We start from the raw sequence: 17,838 nt of genomic DNA, 5'->3' as shown, positions 1-17,838 counted from the left end.
ACTAGAGTCGGCTTACAGAGTACAGACTACAGAGACTCGACTCCAGACTCCATAGCAGTCTAGCAAAGGCCACAGTAGACACTAGACACTAGACACTAGACACTACACAGGCACAGAACAGAAGACCAGATCAGAGATCACCATTCACCAGTTCGGTCCTTCTTTTTCACCGGGTCTCCGGCAGGCGCCAGGTACCAAAGATGAGAGACCAGAGTCCCAATCCCAACCTCCTTCAAGTCTCGACTTCTCGGTTATGCACTTCTTGAGTTCCTTCAGTCCTTGTCTGCACTCTGCAATGGGCCCTTGACTTTTCCTTGTCTGCACTCCAGGTTCTACATCACAACATCAATTTCAGTGCATCTTCGGATCTTCTTCATTCCTCAGTATTACACCACAGTGACCACACTATCCAAAATAAACAAACAACCAAGACACAACCTATTGCATAATTTTCCTTCTCTCCTTCCGGTCAGTACCTATTGCATAGAATGGATTCCACTTTAAGCATAAAAAATGGTTGATACTTGATAGAAAGCAAGATTCCAAACCCAGATCTTTCTAGATACTATATTTTAATCGTTTTTTGTTTGATTTCTAGGACACGCTTAATTGCCCAAATACTATATTTATCGAAAGGTGTTTACTAAATAACAAAACAAAATATTTCGGTTTTAACTGAAATAACCGAAAAAAAAAATCAGTTCGGTTTATTCGGTTTTCAAACATTTCGGTTTCGGTTCGGTTTGTTCTATAACTAAATCGGTTTTTGAAATTTTGGTTTTTTCGGTTCAAAACCCGAATGCTCACCCCTACTAACTTCCCCACCATATGACTAGGATAACACATAACTATGTACAGATTTAATTAAAATATGGAAAGCCTTAACATCAATTTGAAGCAAAATGTTTATAGAATGTTTGAATACCTAGGTGGAACCCATAGCAACATTATAATTAGGTATTCTGACTTAGAGAAAACTTTCTGACAAATTAAAATGAAAAAGAATGCTCATAGAAAGAGTGAAGAAAATTTTTCAAGATTGTAGAAAGATTTGGTTAATCACCTTTCTTCTAAATTTTTGTCAGACACCTTTGAGGAGTTGTTTTTCTTTGCAGAAGAACTCCATAAAAATGGCTCCAAAATTATTTGAAACTGCAAATGTGAAGATTGATCAAATTACCATTTTGGAACTAAAACCTTCAACATTGGAACAATTAAATTTTTATCAAATTATGACATGGTGAATATATGATAAAAGGTTGCTTACAAATTAGAAAACACGGCTAAGAGCCCCTAAATTCAGAATTCTTGTGAATTTGTTGCCTCTACAGGTTCATTCAAGATGCACAACGAAGCAATGAAAACATATTAAGGTGGCAATTCAACAACAAATTATTAGATTGCATGTCTAACCCCAAAGGCCAATATATGTGTCTTTATATGCTCCCCCATGCTTTCTTCCATATAGCCAGATAGATGCCCAATCATTTCATTCCAGACTCCAGAGATAAACATATACATGCACTCAATTTAACTAATCTTAACCTTAATCCCAATTACACCTGGGAACTGTGAGTCATAATATTCAGAATGACAGGATTAATGGTCATGATTCACCTGAAAACATGGCATTCTTGCTCATGGTTCCCTGACTTAGATATATTTTAGTGACAGCAAGGCTTAAAGTAGACTTTGAAAGCATCCTACTGGTAAGGTAACACATCTTGTTGTTTACTTTTGTTAGAACAATATGCAACAAAAGAGCACATACATCAAGTAAAACCACTACTTTGATTTAATTTCATTATTTGATGGAAGCATAAGGACAAATGTGTCAATTTAGGATGTTACTCCCAATAATTTCCTTTAAAGATCTGATATAGCAAAAAAAAATACAAGGGCAAAAGAAAGAAGGCACTCAAATATGTTGTTGAAAACAAACCTTAGACTGAGCAGAGAGAAAATTGCTCTTGATAAGTGAAACGGGATTTGTAGGAATCTGATATGCAAAGTTAAGCACATGCAGTGGTCAAAGAGAGAAATATAGATTACAGCATGCATAAAGAGAAAAAGAAAGAAGAAGAAGAAAAGAGAGAGAGAGAGAGAGAATAAACAGCAAAAAGGGCAGTATCTTTGTATAAAAAAAAGACACATGCAATCACTTAAACAGTTGTAGTGTAGAGAACTTACAAGTTCTGGAATGCTATTTTTCACAATGTACCTTTTGTTCTGTGAAATTGGCTGCAAATGAGATGCAAATAATTCTTATCAAGAAAAAGATCAGCACACTGAGCATATAACACAAATGATGATCCAGTTATTAAAGCTCAAGTTGGCAAAGGCTCAAAATACTGCATCTAAGAAATTAGGAAGCTATGCAATCAATTATACATATCTCATCTCATGTTGAATTTCAACATGCACCATGCATATAGTCTTCATTTAGTGAAAGATGAGATATGTATTCACAAAATTCACCCTAAAGCAAACAACTATGTTAAACGAGACTATAGACTAAATAGTTTGTGACTTGAGTTTCATCCCACTGACAAGATTCAAAGTATCGATACGCCCCTATGTGTCGGCAGGGGCGTATCAGTACTAAAAACCAAGCGCTCAATGTTTTTTTTAGTTTTTTTTTTCAAATTTTGATTTTTAGAGATGTTTTTTAAATGTTTCTTTATTGAAATAAATGGGGGTCCCGAAACACCTGTAAATAGGTGTATCGAGACCAAAAGATACGATACAATACGCCCAGTATGGGGCGTATCGTATCGATACTTTGAACCTTGCCCACCGAAAAACTGGCAGGATGGAGGAGGGGATGGAAAGTGCTTTGAAGAAAATGACTTAAGCCAAGGTTAATCCATAACTCCAGTCGCAGCTGAGGTTTCAGCATGTCCAATTTGGATTATATTTTTTATTTTTGATAATAATAAGAAATTTTACTAAAAAGTAAAAAGGAATTCAGGAAAGAGATGAAAAGATTTCACCTTCAAAAGAAAGTGAAAAGCAACTGTTTACAAGAATTTAACTCCAAACCAAAGTAAAAAAGAAAAACAACTACAAGTTATTAGTTAGAATATCCAAAGTAACCCAGAGATCAAATCCTAAAAAAGCTCTATCCTCATCCTCAAAAATAAACCATCAACCAACCCGTCGTTGATAAACAGATGCCAGCCACAGCTCTTCTATCATTATAATGAGTGTCTTGGAAGATCCTTCTTTTGCCTCACATCCTCCTCAAATCCGTTGTTGATAAACAAAGGTTTGACCAGATTTTTCTGGCCCAGTTATCCCTAAAAAGAAGCAACACACAGCATCATCAAATCCTTCTTTACATCAAGGTGAACAATACACCCGATATGTATACGCACAAATGTGTGTATCGTGCATTTCAGATGACTGATCTCTTTCTTTTTTTTTCATATTTGTACAGGGGATCTATAATAGGCCTCATTAAATTTTAAAAACACTTAATACTTAATGTTCCGGTGACCTCCCAATACAGGGTGTATCATTTTGAAATTTTGAACCTTGAAGATGCCTCTAAGAGTATGTTTCACAAATTATATCACTTGTAACTTGTATTTCTCATAGAATGCAAGTAAAATCCAGTTGTAGAATAAAGTACAAAAGAAAAAACGCTACCCAATTGTAGATTAAAGTGGGAAAGTGAAAGCTTACAAATTGTTGTTTCTCTCGAAGTCCTAGACCATCAAGTAGTCGTCTGACTTCAACTTCACTCTCTGTCTGTGAAAGAAAGACCAAAAGCATTTATCAACATAAAAATCTCTAGGTTGTCAGAAATAAAAATACCAAGTCACGCGGATATCACAGACATCTTCAGAATTCTTTAAAGCTGTGAATGAGAAATCTAACTTACAACATCAGTACATCACCTACTTTCTTCTGTGACAACTACAGTGATACCCTGTAAATAGGATGATGAAAAAATGCAGAACTAGATTCAACCATGATGGTTAACAGACTCACCATGGTATTAGCCCCTTCGTCCCATATTAGACCATCCTGTGAAACACTCCTTATTTTCCCTCCAGCTCTTTCTTCAGCTTCAAATAATGTGACATTTAAACCATGTGATTTCAGCTTGTAAGCTGCAGCAAGACCACTGGAAAATTACACCATAAGGTTAGAACTTTCAATCAAACTTTTACTAAAGAAATAAAACATTCTTATACGTTTAATAGAATGTTAGAATTCCCTTCTGCAGGTAAATGGACCGTAGTGATGAAATTAACAAATCGGCATAAACATGTAGCAATAATAGAAGGGGGAAATGCCTAACACCTAGAGATAAATCAAAAAGCAACATCCTTACTGTCTAAAATAATATATTTTCAAGTATAGCATTTTAAACTCGAGTAATTAAAAAGAAAAAATCAACGATTAGGAGAATAATAATGAAAACAATGATATTCAAATGGGAACAAATGAAAAACTAAACACACTCGAAAACAATGAAAGAATTCCTCGTTTAAAAGCATAATAAACAGCATGTGGCATTTCAATACATAAAACAGCAAATTATACTGAAACGACACGAAATCAGAGTCGTAGCTAATTCAATTAAGAGAAGTAATTTACCTAACACCGGCACCAACGACAGCTACAGATTTAACAGAACCTGAGGACCATATTTGTAATTGTTCCATCAGTGCAACCAATCCTTACGGAAAGTTCATAAAAAAAAATGATGAAAACGGAGATATGCAAAAATACGTATCTAATTTGCCAAAATTACAACCTGATTAACTCTCTATTTATAAAACACTAAAACCTAGTTTCCCTAGCTTCTTGCAATCTCATTGTAATTAGATTTCTTGAATATTTGTCATTTCAAGGCGCTGAATTAATAAGGAATACTCAAATTTTTCAGCATAATCCATGTTTTTGATTGCTATAACTTCAGTTTAGAGAGAGTGAGGGAAGGAGAGTACGGTCAACTTTCATGGCGTCTTTGGTCGTGGAAGCCATTTCGGGGTTATCTCTGTGGCTCTGCCTCTCGTGCTTCAAGTCTTGAATATCGCAGGTTTTGAAATCATACTGGTCACACCACACTGGTCACACGTATAGCGAGACCAAAAAAATGCAGCATCCAACAAGAAAGAGAGTCCGGATCTCCTGCCCAAACAAACTCTGCCCACGTTTTCACGTTTATAAGTACTATGCAGGGGAGATATTTCCAATTCACGGGGTAATGTGTCAGGTAGACCTATTATAGGCCGAGTAGTCCGACGAGCTAGATTGGCCGGCCCGTTTTATGTCAGAAGACAAACTTTTAAGCCCGTGGGCTTGGAGCCCGACTTGATATATAATACTATGTAATAATAATATTAGTGGAAAAAATGCATTCTATAAATTATAATATATAAAATATCATATAATATATAATACTTTATTAATAATATATAAATAGTATATTATAAAATATCTGTCCATACCAGGTTTTTATATAGGGTTAAGCTCGGGCTCAAGAATTAGGCCTAATGGTCGGGCCGAGGTTTAATTTGAGCCTGATCATCTTCTTTTTTATAAAGAGGCAAAGCATGACCCGGCCCGTGAACATAACTAATTGTGTCTAGGGGTGCTCTTCAAAAACTAAAAAACGAACCAACCCAAAAAAAAAATAATAATTAAAGCAATTTATTTGGTTTGGTTTTGATTTGATTTGAAATATTGCAAAAAAATCAAAAATAATGGTTCAGTTTTTTATTAATCTAAAAGAAGAACTAGGGGCTAACCAAACCAATTGGTGTATATACATTATATATATTTTTAATATAAAGTATATTAAAAATATAAAGCTTATATATGCATTATATATAATTTTAATATAAAGTATATATTATCTATGTCAGTATCAGTACCTCTGTACCATTTATAAAAATGAAGATGGTGATAATATTTCGTCAAAAAGCCTATTTTTTACTTTCCATTTTTACCCTTATAATTATAATGTTTTGTATTTTAAAGCTTATTTTCACTTTCCATTTTTACCCTATGTATTATTATGTTTTTATTTTTCCAAGTTTATTTAATTAATGGTTAATTGTTTATAAAAATGAGGATGGTGATAATGTTTCATAAAAAGCCTGGTTTTTTACTTTTCATTTTTACCCTTATCATGTTTTGTATTTTAAAGCTTATTTTCATTTTCCGTTTTTACCCTTTACATTATTATGTTTTTATTTTTCCAATTTTATTTAATTAACAGTTAACTGTTAATACTTGTAATTGGATAATCTCTATACCATTTATAGAAATGAGGATGGTGACAATGTTTCATCAAAAAGCCTATTTTTCATTTTTCATTTTTACACTTGATCATGTTTTTTTATTTTAAAGCTTGATTTTCATTTTCCATTTTTACCCTTTGTTATGTTTTTTATTTTTCAATTTTATTTAATTCACGGTTAACACTTGTAATTGGATAAAGCAAATAAAATAATAATAAGATTGTTGTGGAACCTACTCCTCGCCTTATATGATCTTCTCCTGAAGCACCTACCTAACAAAACTCTTCATTAATTAGAGGCAACACATCTTAAGTATCGGATGGTTTGCCCACACCACAAATTTAAATTGAATGGAGGAATGAATTTTTTCAACCTCCCTCTTTTCATCATGAACAATCAATTAGATGATTAAATGAAGCTTCTTTTTTAGTTTTCTCCTTTTTTTCAATTGTCTGTTAACGTAATAAGTTGCATTTGGATCAGGAAATGCTCTTATCATTATATTGATTCGTTTTATGGTGTTTTTTCTCAACGATCATCGAGCCAATCCAGTAATCTAACACCCTACCAATGTAATACCATAGGGGTTGTACTTGGTACGGTCGTGGGGGTTTGGAATGCATTTTATTGGTAGGAAAATTAGACTCTTCTATATAAATCAAACGGATGTTCGATTCAAATCTAAATATAAATGAATCAATATCAAACTATATCCTGATGATAGCCGTTAGATATGCAAATAACAGTCTCATCATTGACAAGCAAAATGGCAAGAGGCAAAAGGCCAAATGTCATCATTCACACATTAAGCGAATACATAAATTCTAAAAACCCAATTCTCTCCTTTAAATCCCTCCCTGCATAGTGTATATCTTTATCCATTCTCCCTACTTTTACTGTATGAATGAGGAAATAGAAATGGCGACTCTCTTATCCTATGCACCTTTCTCCTCGAAATGAAGAAAATAATATAAATTACAAAGAAATACACAATAAATTTACATACAAATTTCTATACCATACTAAAAAATGAAAATGTTGCAAGTGGTTTGGTCAAAACACCCTAATTTTACTTTCCAACTTTATCATCAACTTTATATTTTTCCCCATTGTATATATTGTCATTGCAAAATTATTATGAAAAGCATAGAATGAATAAAACAATATAAATTACAAAAAAACAAATAAATACATAGAAAAATTACAAAACAAAAAAAAAGAAAATCATATAAATTTCTATATCGGTACCATACTAAAAAATAAGAATGTAGCAATTGGTTTTATCAAAAACACCATGGTTTTACTTTCCAACTTTACCCTAAACTTTCTATTTTTTCCCATTGTATATATGTCATTGCAAGATCATTATGAAAAAACACATAAAATGAAGAGAATAATATAAATTATAAAAAAATAAACAAAGAGAAAATAAAAAAAAAAGAAAATCATAAAAATTAAAGAAAAAATAAATTACAAAAAATAAAGAAAAACCATAAATTATAGAAAAATGAAAAAAATTGTAGAATAGGATAAAAACTTATATCTACTACCATATATAAAAAATGAGAATGATCCAGTTAGTGTGGTTGAAATACCCTACTTTTTCATACTAATTCTACCCCTTAGTTTTTTGGTTATTCCGACATCCCAATTCTATATGAAGGTGCATGATAGTTGTTGGCAAAAAAAAAAAAACATTATCTTTTCTAAAAAGAAGTTGGGTGGGTTAGGTACTTAGGTTTGGGATGAGCTTCAATCCAACCCACCTGACCCATCAATCCACCAATGACCCATTTTGGGTTCAACCAAAACCTAGCATAAACACAACCCAACCTGCCCAACCCATTAACTTTTCACATAATACATAAATTCTAGAAAAATATAACTATAACAAATGCATTTCATACAAATAAAGATATAAAATGTAGAAAATAACATAAATTAAAGAAAACAAATACAAAATACAAATAATTATAAAAAACATAGGAAAGTGAAGAAAAATAATATAAATTACAACAAAATAAAGAAATACGCAAAAAAATGTATAAAATAATAAAATTTGATGAAAAATAACAAAAATCACAAAAAACAAATAAAACCACAAATTACAAAAAATGAAAATATAAAAAATTCATTATATGGGCCCTGGACATGTTTGTCAATTAGGCCCAAGTATTCTAAGGGCATTTGGCCACTATGATTGTATGTTATCATGTGTGTGATTGTTAAGTAGGGCCTACAACTCATGTCCTAAGTCGTATGCAACACTATGACACATTATGAATTATTCGATTATTTTATTCTTGGACAAATGTGCGGATGTGCTCAACATGCCTAAAAGGTGTTTGCATACATGTTACTTTAGTGGTTGGTTGATAAGTTTTTCTCAAACTAATTTCTTTATCTCCTCTTAGTTAAAAAGTAAGAAGAAAATGTTTTTAGGCTTAAATGTAAGTCATTTAAAAGTCATCTTAGATAATGACTTATGTTATTCAATGATTACTTATATAAATTAGCATAATAGCTTTATTTACCTCTAACCATCCATTAATAGTAATTATATTCATAGGTTTTAGGTTATTACAAAACAATAGATTGGTTAAGAGTGGCATCTCCTATTCTCCATAAATTTTGTGTTACATTGGGATGAACGTACTATATCTACATATAATGTTGTTCTTCAATGTAATTTTATCATTGATTTGGTGCACGAATGTTTCAATCTAATGCATTTGCAACCAACATTATATGCATATTATAAAATTTAGATATTGCCATTTTGTGAGGATAGTCTTTTTTATGCCCAATAATTGTCATAGGACTTGAACAGTTTGTAAACTTTCGTTTATGCCCGATATATAAAAGTATAGTCATACATCACCATCGATATCAAATACCCCGTGCATCGCACGGGCCATTCCACTAGTATTATATATACATAATTATCTATTTATAATATATAATGTTTTATTTAAAAACTAGAGAAATGAACAAACTAAACCAATCTACCTATTAACTGAATGATTTTGTTTGGAATATTGTAATATTGCAAAAAAATGAATGACTGATTCGGTTTTCAAAAAATATACACATGGTTTAATTGTGCCATTATTACATTTAATTATATTTATACTATTATAAAATGGACACTTTACTTAGTTTTTGTGTATGTCCTGTAAATTGAATTTTGATTATATTTGACATTATATCTTTATCTTTACTTGCCCACATGTATAATAGGTGTCTTTATACTAATACTAGTTGAGACTTATCCGGTGCACAGAAATTGTAAGTGAAATCGAAGAAGGAACTTAGGAACCTTTACGACATTTCCAATTAAGTTAAGGTGGTCCAAATTCTATTCAACCTTTTTTTTTCTGGTTATGTATATGAGACCTATGTGTAATTTTATTATTGTATCATTTCAATTGATTTTATTTTGTTTTTATTAAATATACCAAGTTTGATGGAATTTTTAAGGAAAGGTGTATGTGGACTTCTCTCCTCATCTACTCAGTTTCCTATAATAAGAAGGCTGTATGTTTTTAGGTCATACAATAATAATGTTAATTTTAACTATTATTTTGTATTAATTTTTATTTTGTGATGAAATTGAATCGATTTTAAAATTTAAATTTCAATGACCTATTGACCTATATAGACAATGGTTTAGCTCTCACCCATGATACCATGCACCTTAAATAAATAGGGCCCTATCTCTTGCAACTGGATAATTAAGTCTATAATTATTACATTGCCAGAAAAAAAAAGGAGGGTTGGGCCAATTTGACATACAATACTAAAACTTTTGTCAAAATCTCATGATTATAATTTTTATGAGTTATTATATCTTGATGAAAAGTCTTAACATAGAACCCAGTGTCTAAAACATTCAAAGGATTGGGCACTTTTAATGGATTAGCTTCAAAAAATAATTTAATCATTACTGTTTAATGTTGGAAAATTTGCAATGAATATATTTGTATTTGCATTCTTCTTAAATTGAGCCCTAGGTTGTGTTTGGTTGCAATGCAAATTTATTTGCATAGAAGCAAAATTATGGTAGTGCAAATTATGATTTATTTTTATTTTAAAATTTATCCTATTTTGTTTGATTGCAGTACAAATGAAGTAAAATAAGACCCTAGGCACAATAGAGTAAAACCCAAAACAAAATTAAATCAAAATTTATATATATATATATATATATTTATTTAATTTGCACTCCCATGCATCTGTACTAGTTCAAATAAAATTGCATTGCAACCAAACACAACCTCAATAAAAAGAAATGAATTCATACATTTGATTAACACTATCAAGGGACTTCAAAAGTCTGATAGTCAATACAACTTTGAATCCAATTATCCCAAATTTGATTAATTATTATCCCAACTTTTAGTTGAACTAAACAACAACAATAAGAATCCAATTCAGATTATGGGCTGACCCAAACAGACACCAGGAATAAGCGATTCCAATTCCAATTCCAGCCACACCTACGAACCAAACAAACCCTAAGTCTTTTGATTCAACCACTTAAACATTAACTACAACTACTATTACCCAAAAAAAACTACAATTACATGGTTGGTTGCGAGGGTTGAAATACAATCATTGCTTGTCGAGGTGGGTCCCACACATGCAGTCTAGGGGTGAGTAAAATAAATCGAAAAACCAAACTGAAAACTTGGTTAACCGAACCGGCCGATTCAGTTTCGGTTTGATATTCTCAAAATACTGATAATTTTGGTTCGGTTTTCGGTTAACCTGAAAAAAAAATGGCGGTTAACCGAACCAGCTGGTATATGTATATTGATATATATTTTATATTATATTTTTGAAAATCGAATAGGCTTCTCAGCATTCTCACATTCTCTTATAGTATTTGCAAACCTTTTATAATCTTCCATTCTATTTCTTCCTCTCTTCGAAATTAGTTCGAATCAACCTTTCCCTTTCTCTCTCACTCTCAGTTCTCCATCTCTCATCTCTTTGGTTTTCTTCTTCCCCAGACTGACCGACGGCCTCCGAGTCTCCGACTGACGACCTTTGGGTTCCGATCGACGACTTTTGAGTTCTCACTTCTCAGTCTCTCTCTCATCTCTCTAGTCTTCTTCTTCCCCAGACCGACCGACGGCCTCCAAGTCTTCAACCGACGATCTTCGGGCTCCGACCGACGATCTCTGAGTTCAGTTTCTCATCTCTCAGTTTTCTCTCTCATCTCTCTTCTTCTTCCCTAATGGGAAAAAATCCCAAATCGACCAATGACATCTCTTTTTTTTTGAGTACATACAAAATCGAAAAACCAAACCACGGTTAACCGGTCCCCCGTTCGATTTCAGTTCAAATACTCAAAAAAACCGATAAGGTCGGTTCGATTCACAAAAGAACTCCACGGTTCCGTGAACACCCCTACTTTACATTATGTTTGGTGGAAAATTCGAAGAGTCCAATTCAGCTATTAGTAATCGTTTAAAAGAATGTTTGTTTTTCAGCCTCTGAGAAAGCTTAACCGAACCGATTCATAGCAGTTGGGAGATCTGAGATGCAGCAATGCAGCATGACGGATTTGGTGTATCAGATCATGTTCAAAAACGTAAGTTGTTAGCAGAAGATCCGGACTCCCGGAAGGGCTGTCTGTTTTCAGCCTATTTGAGTAACTTATACGAAGCGCTTCAAAACAGCTGAATCAGCTTAAACGAATATTCAGTTCAGGTCTCCCAAACGGGGCCTGCCCTACACGAGTCCCGTCACCCGTCACCCGTGTGCGCTGTTTTCAGACCTCAATGCATTGCGCCATAGTCCATAGACTAGAAATCCGCTTCACAGAAAACCCTAAACCCCTGTTTAAACGCCCGAAGGCCCCCAACATGCCATTGGGGCTACCTTCTTCCAAAACCCTAGCAAGATAGAGCCCGAGAGTGGGAAAGGCAAGAATTTTTAACACCCCTTACGCTTGCGAAATCGTTGGTTTCGCTGCTGTGTTATCTAATGGCGTTGTACATACTTTACGAGTCTTCCTCTGGGTACGCTCTTTTTCTGGCTCATGGCATCGATGAAATTGGACAGAACACTGAAGCAGTTCGGAACTCTGTATTGGATCTAAATCGGTTTGGAAAAGTCGTCAAGCTTGTAGCATTTCATCCATTCGAGTCTGCACTCGATGCTCTGAATCAATGCAACGCTATTTCTGAAGGTGGTTATTGAGCCACCTCTTGTTATTGCTCAGCTTCTTATATATGACTTCATGTCTTTAAATTTGTCATTTTCTTTCATCTTTCTTTCTTTCTTCCTTTTCTTTTGTTTTGGGGGATGGGTGGGTTGAAGGTCAAATACAACTATAATTCTGTTGGTTCAGGTTGACATGGTTTATGGTTATTGCATGCTTTCGACATCGCGCACACATATATGGTTTAAGTTAGTGTTTATGAGTTGCACAATGTTCAATCACGATCATCAATAACATACAATGCTCAACCATAATTCGTTTTTTATTACATTTCCGCGTATTGTCCCAAATTTTCCTTGAAATGCTTGGTTCCAAATCATCATGTTTTTCTTTTGGTCAACCTTTTTGAATTTTTGAAAACATACTAACGTATTGGTTGGAACTTAGAAGCCCATCTTTCTAACTTTCTGTTCTGTTTGACATCTTTGATTTCAAATAACTTAGCACTGAGACTAATCTGATAGCTCAATGAGCTCAATCTCGATCATAAAAGTAATAAACCGAAAAAATTTGGGTCTGACTTATATTTCATTAATTTGTTCTCATTCTGGGCTATATTATATGAGAGATGATTATCGTTTTTTTTTGGAAATTAAGATGTTTATTAGGTATTAATTGCATGAAATTATGATGTCGATGGTTTGTTAATGAGACAGTTGTTTGTTTGATTTCGTGTATTTAATTTCTATGTACCTTGTGCATACGTTATTCCTTCCCTCTTTCTTTCAATAAGCTTGGCTACCTATTGAAAGAATTATGATGTTTTCTGGTTTGTTTTTTGTTGGGTTTTTCAGGACTTATGACCGATGAGCTAAGAAACTTCTTAGAGCTCAATCTCCCAAAAATTAAGGAGGGTAAAAAGGCTAAATTCAAACTAGGAGTTGCAGAACCGAAGATTGGGTCACATATTTCTGAAATAACTAAAATTCCTTGCCAAAGTAATGAGTTTGTTCTTGAACTTCTTCGTAGTGTCCGGTTGCACTTTGACAGGTTTATCAAGGACCTTAAGGTTTGACGTGCTCTAGGACTTTCTCCCTTTACTTCATTACAAATTGTGTTATGTTTTCTGAATTATTCCACTTTCTGATATTTCTAGACACATTCTATTTGTGCAGCCTGGTGACTTGGAAAAGGCCCAACTTGGTTTGGGACACAGTTACAGCAGGGCAAAGGTCAAGTTCAATGTGAACAGGGTTGACAATATGGTTATTCAGGCCATCTTCCTTCTTGATACTCTTGATAAGGATATCAACTCCTTTTCCATGCGAGTCAGGTTTGTTATCCTTCTTTGTTGCAAATTTTTTTCTTAGAATTGTAACGAGTTACTTTTGTTTTAATATATCAAGTTTTTTTTTTATTTTTTTTTGCACCATCATTGGCTAATATTTCAAATGACATTATCACCAGTTCATGGTTTGCTATTAGGACAAACTAGATTTTATTTGTCCTTTTCTTTGGCATATTCCCCAGAACATTGTAGTTCTCTTATGTAATATATTGTGAGCATTCCTAGTAAATTCAAATAAAAGTGATGTCTGACTTGGAAGATATTGAAAATATTAATTTCCATATTAAAGCTTATGCCTTGTCTGCCTGTTTTCTGCTTCTATTTTTCTTGGGATAAAAAGTTAAATTTGTTATTTTCTTTATTTAAATCTTTTATTCACCCCGTTGTGCAGAGAGTGGTACTCATGGCATTTTCCTGAATTAGTGAAGATTGTCAATGACAACTATCTTTATGCCAAAGTTGCAAAATTTGTAGAGGACAAATCAGAATTGTCTGAAGACAAAATCCCAGGCTTAGCTGAGATACTAGGGGATGAAGACAAAGCAAAGGAGATTGTTGAAGCAGCCAAAGCATCAATGGGTAAATAGACATTATTTTATATAGTAAGGCCACATCTCATTCTCTATTCATCATGTGTTTTTAAATTTTTGCAGGACAGGATTTATCCCCAATCGACTTGATTAATGTCCAGCAATTTGCCCAGAGGGTTATGGATCTGTCTGAGTACAGGAAGAAGCTCTATGAGTATCTGGTGACTAAAATGAATGACATTGCACCAAATTTGACTTCTCTGATTGGTGAAATTGTTGGGGCCCGTTTAATTTCCCATGCTGGCAGTCTCACAAATTTGGCCAAGTGCCCTTCTTCTACACTTCAGATACTAGGTGCTGAGAAAGCACTCTTCAGGTATCCTATTAGTGCCTTTACTTATTCCCAATAGAGAATGCTGTGTCCTTAATAATATGACCAATCCTCTACAGTAGCAGCTGTCAATGTTGGAAACAAAAGAGTGCCAGATTTTTTTGTTTCCATATCTCACAGTGTTATTCAATCAGTAATTGCATTGGAACCATGGACTTAGTTTCTCTGTATTTGGTAGAATTCCATGGCAGCTTAACGTTAGAGTTTATCGCATGATTTATCCAAAAACTGTATTTTGCCTTATTTTTTATTTGTAATAGAATTTTATTAAGACGGAAAAGAATGGATTATGTACAAAGATGCTAGACATCCAGTAGCTCTTAGCTTAGGCTGGCTTTTGCCAACCTAACACCACCTGTGTCTCCTCTTACTGCATGCTTGTACTTTCCTACCACCTTGTTAAACCCCAAAAGTTTGGGTAATATCATTTGTGCCATCTCTCAAATAGAAATTACAAACTATTCCTGTCTGCCAGTCTCATTTATTGCAAATGATTCACCTGTTAAATTTTTACGTTCTTACTTCCCATTTTCAATTTTGTCTCAGAGCACTGAAAACCCGAGGAAACACCCCAAAGTATGGTCTGATCTTTCATTCATCTTTTATTGGTCGTGCATCTGCAAGGAACAAGGGCCGCATGGCTCGTTATCTTGCAAATAAGTGTTCTATTGCATCTCGTATTGATTGTTTTTCAGGTAACTTTTCCTCATTGTTTGAGAAATAACCACTTTGTTTCTGTTCTCCGTGTTTTTTTTTTAATGGATATGCTTTTTTGGATAGATCTATGGTGTTTTTGATAACCCATTTATGTTCGTGTGCATACAGAGATGAACACTAATATTTTTGGGGAGAAACTCCGCGAACAGGTTGAAGAGAGGCTGGACTTTTATGATAAGGGGGTTGCACCTCGCAAAAATGTTGATGTGATGAAAGCAGCTATTGAAAGTACTCAAACCAAAGGTGAGTATGTCAGAAGATGGTGAATGTATTGGAGTGCTAATGCATAAAATGAATTGGATGCAAACTTCAGATGGAATGATGATTTGAGAGAATTATGCATTCATGATATGCTTTGCACTGCATTGGGGGTGGAGTGGGTAATGGAAGGGTGCCTCCTAGTCATAGTGATTGGTTTGAACAATCTTTGAGAGGCATGGGTAAGCATAGGAAAGTAGAATGTGGAGTAATTCCTGCAGCAGTGTTGGTCCTTGTGGAAGGAACACCAGGATTTTGACAACAAAGTACAGAAGTTGTAACTAATAGAATTATGGGGAAGGTGTTCTCCTGGTTGGTGAGACACAAGATGTTTAGGGGAAGAAATACCAACACTTTTCAAGACACTTTTTGTAAACAGCCATCATCTGATTCCATAATGTAAAGTGAATAGCCTTGTATCTTCACCATGTACAGTAACTTGTTATACAGGGATTTTTACAATTTATTACTTACCTTTCTCAAGAAAATAATTTTTAATGTTTTAGATTGAGTGATGGTCTGATTATAGCTTTTCTGTCCAATAGACAATAGACCGATGCTTTGGTCTTTCTTTTTTTTGATAAATGATGCTTTGGTCTTTCCTGACCAACTGCATTTTAGTTTGATCACCCAAAAGGGGGGACAGATTAGACCATTGGCTTGCTAGACTGTTGTTTGGCAATCACCATTAGGTGGAAACCTTAATGTGGTCGACATGCATCTCACCACTTCTGTCATTGCCCTTTTGTGGATAGTATTTGTTGTTTATACTCTTGGTAACAACTGGTATTTTTTTTTTTAAATTTTAATTATTGTTGGAACCTAAATCATCTTTCATAAGTTCATTTCCTTGAATATTTCTTGTTGATACTTCATTATCCTGACTGCAAGTATATTTGCAGATGGTGAGAAGATGGATAAGGAAAATGGAACTGTTGAAGTTTCTATAAAGAAAAGCAAGAAGAAATCTAAAAGTGAGACCACTGTGGATGGTGAGGCCATGGTGGTGGATGAGGCAATGGCTGTTGCAAATGGGGATGCTTCACCAGAAACAGAAAAGAAAAAGAAGAAGAAGCGTAAGCTAGCACAGGAGCAAGATAATGCTCAGGCTCCGGAAATTTTGGATGGTTTAAATGGGTTTGAATCAAATCAGGATGGAACAATCAAGAAGAAGAGCAAAGATGAAGAAACAAAAGATATCTCAAGTGCAAGTGAAATCAAGAAAAAGAAGAAGAAAAAGTCGAAAGGTGAGGCTGAAGAATGAGTTTGTGATAAAGTTTCATAATTTAGGTAGAAATTTTTGTCAACATAGCTGTATTGATTGGTACTTGCACTTTTTCTATTGGAAGCTACTATAGCTGATTCATCATTTTTCTGAGTTTCTAGATTGGATTTATGAGCAAAGTTCCTGAACATCTGCTGGATTATTTTCTAATGAGTACCTTGTATATGTTGCCTTTGATCGAAATTGAAAAAATGTGCTTCATTGGCTTTTGAAATTTTAGCAAGTTGGGCGGTTACATGTCTCCGATAGTTTTTTCAACTTTCTCTTCTGTTCATGCTTCATCATACTAATAGAATACTAGAATAGCATTTAATCTTTTTTTCCTCCGGATGGTGTTATTTGATAGCAAAAACTACATCTTGTATTTTGTCGATGTGAAAAGTAGAGAAGTATCCGTAACCTTTCTGAAATGCAAAATACAAACGGAAGTGCATGAACGATCATGGAGTTAAAACTTGAAATTGAGGGAGGGGCCCTCCAAAGCTAGAACGCACTTCGTCCTGTGGCCCCATAAACAAGAGCGACGCTTTGGTTTATTAGCAGTTCAAAGGAATCATAACAGTGAACGATCCTGGAGTTAAAACTTGAAATTGAGGGAGCCTCCAAAGCTAGAAGCCTAGAACGCACTTTGTCCTGTGGCCCCATAAACAAGAGTGACGCTTTGATTTATTAGCAAATAGCAATTCAAGAGAATCAAAACAGTGAGTCTTAAACAACAGATTTCCCTTTGTTTTTTTTTTTTTTTTTTTTTGTTTATTAGGGAAAATTGAAGATTAGTACCCTATACTTTGGGCTTAAAACGTGCCAATTCAGTATCTAAACTTTCAAAATGAGCCAATTTAGTACAAGAACCGTTAATTGCCATTAAATAGCATGT

At 34.0% G+C, this 17,838-nt stretch overlaps 2 protein-coding genes across 7 annotated transcripts in view; one reads left to right on the top strand and one right to left on the bottom strand.

Moving 5' to 3' along the window:
• The window catches only part of HEMG2 (Flavin containing amine oxidoreductase family), a 39,036-nt gene extending 33,823 nt beyond the window's left edge, over positions 1-5,213 (bottom strand). For 4 of the 6 annotated variants that reach the window (XM_019196963.2, XM_019196964.2, XM_088900861.1 and 1 more), the window contains exons 1-7: positions 4,962-5,152; positions 4,609-4,648; positions 3,997-4,132; positions 3,688-3,753; positions 2,191-2,241; positions 1,943-1,999; positions 1,064-1,152 (exon numbers count right to left, since the gene is read on the bottom strand). In XM_019196963.2, coding sequence (XP_019052508.1) covers positions 1,064-1,152; positions 1,943-1,999; positions 2,191-2,241; positions 3,688-3,753; positions 3,997-4,132; positions 4,609-4,648; positions 4,962-4,998 — 476 coding nt within the window. In that variant the 5' untranslated portion in view covers positions 4,999-5,152. Of the gene's footprint in view, positions 1-1,063; positions 1,153-1,942; positions 2,000-2,190; positions 2,242-3,156; positions 3,300-3,687; positions 3,754-3,996; positions 4,133-4,608; positions 4,649-4,961 lie in introns of those variants that run through there. The other 2 variants (XM_010252480.3, XM_010252481.3) reach the window with 2 other exon arrangements.
• A 6,757-nt stretch (positions 5,214-11,970) lies between these two features.
• Positions 11,971-17,184, top strand: LOC104592928 (nucleolar protein 56-like). The gene is made up of 8 exons (XM_010252478.3): positions 11,971-12,459; positions 13,287-13,501; positions 13,608-13,765; positions 14,172-14,359; positions 14,434-14,686; positions 15,248-15,396; positions 15,527-15,661; positions 16,579-17,184. The coding sequence occupies exons 1-8, from the start codon at positions 12,255-12,257 to the stop codon at positions 16,938-16,940; spliced, it is 1,665 nt and encodes a 554-aa protein (XP_010250780.1). The 5' UTR covers positions 11,971-12,254; the 3' UTR covers positions 16,941-17,184.
• The last annotated feature ends 654 nt before the right edge of the window (positions 17,185-17,838 follow it).

This window comes from Nelumbo nucifera, chromosome 3, assembly GCF_055504915.1.
Source record: "Nelumbo nucifera cultivar China Antique chromosome 3, China Antique-T2T, whole genome shotgun sequence".
In the NCBI taxonomy this organism is placed as follows: Eukaryota; Viridiplantae; Streptophyta; class Magnoliopsida; order Proteales; family Nelumbonaceae; genus Nelumbo; species Nelumbo nucifera.
This window is presented reverse-complemented; position numbering and strand designations above follow the sequence as displayed.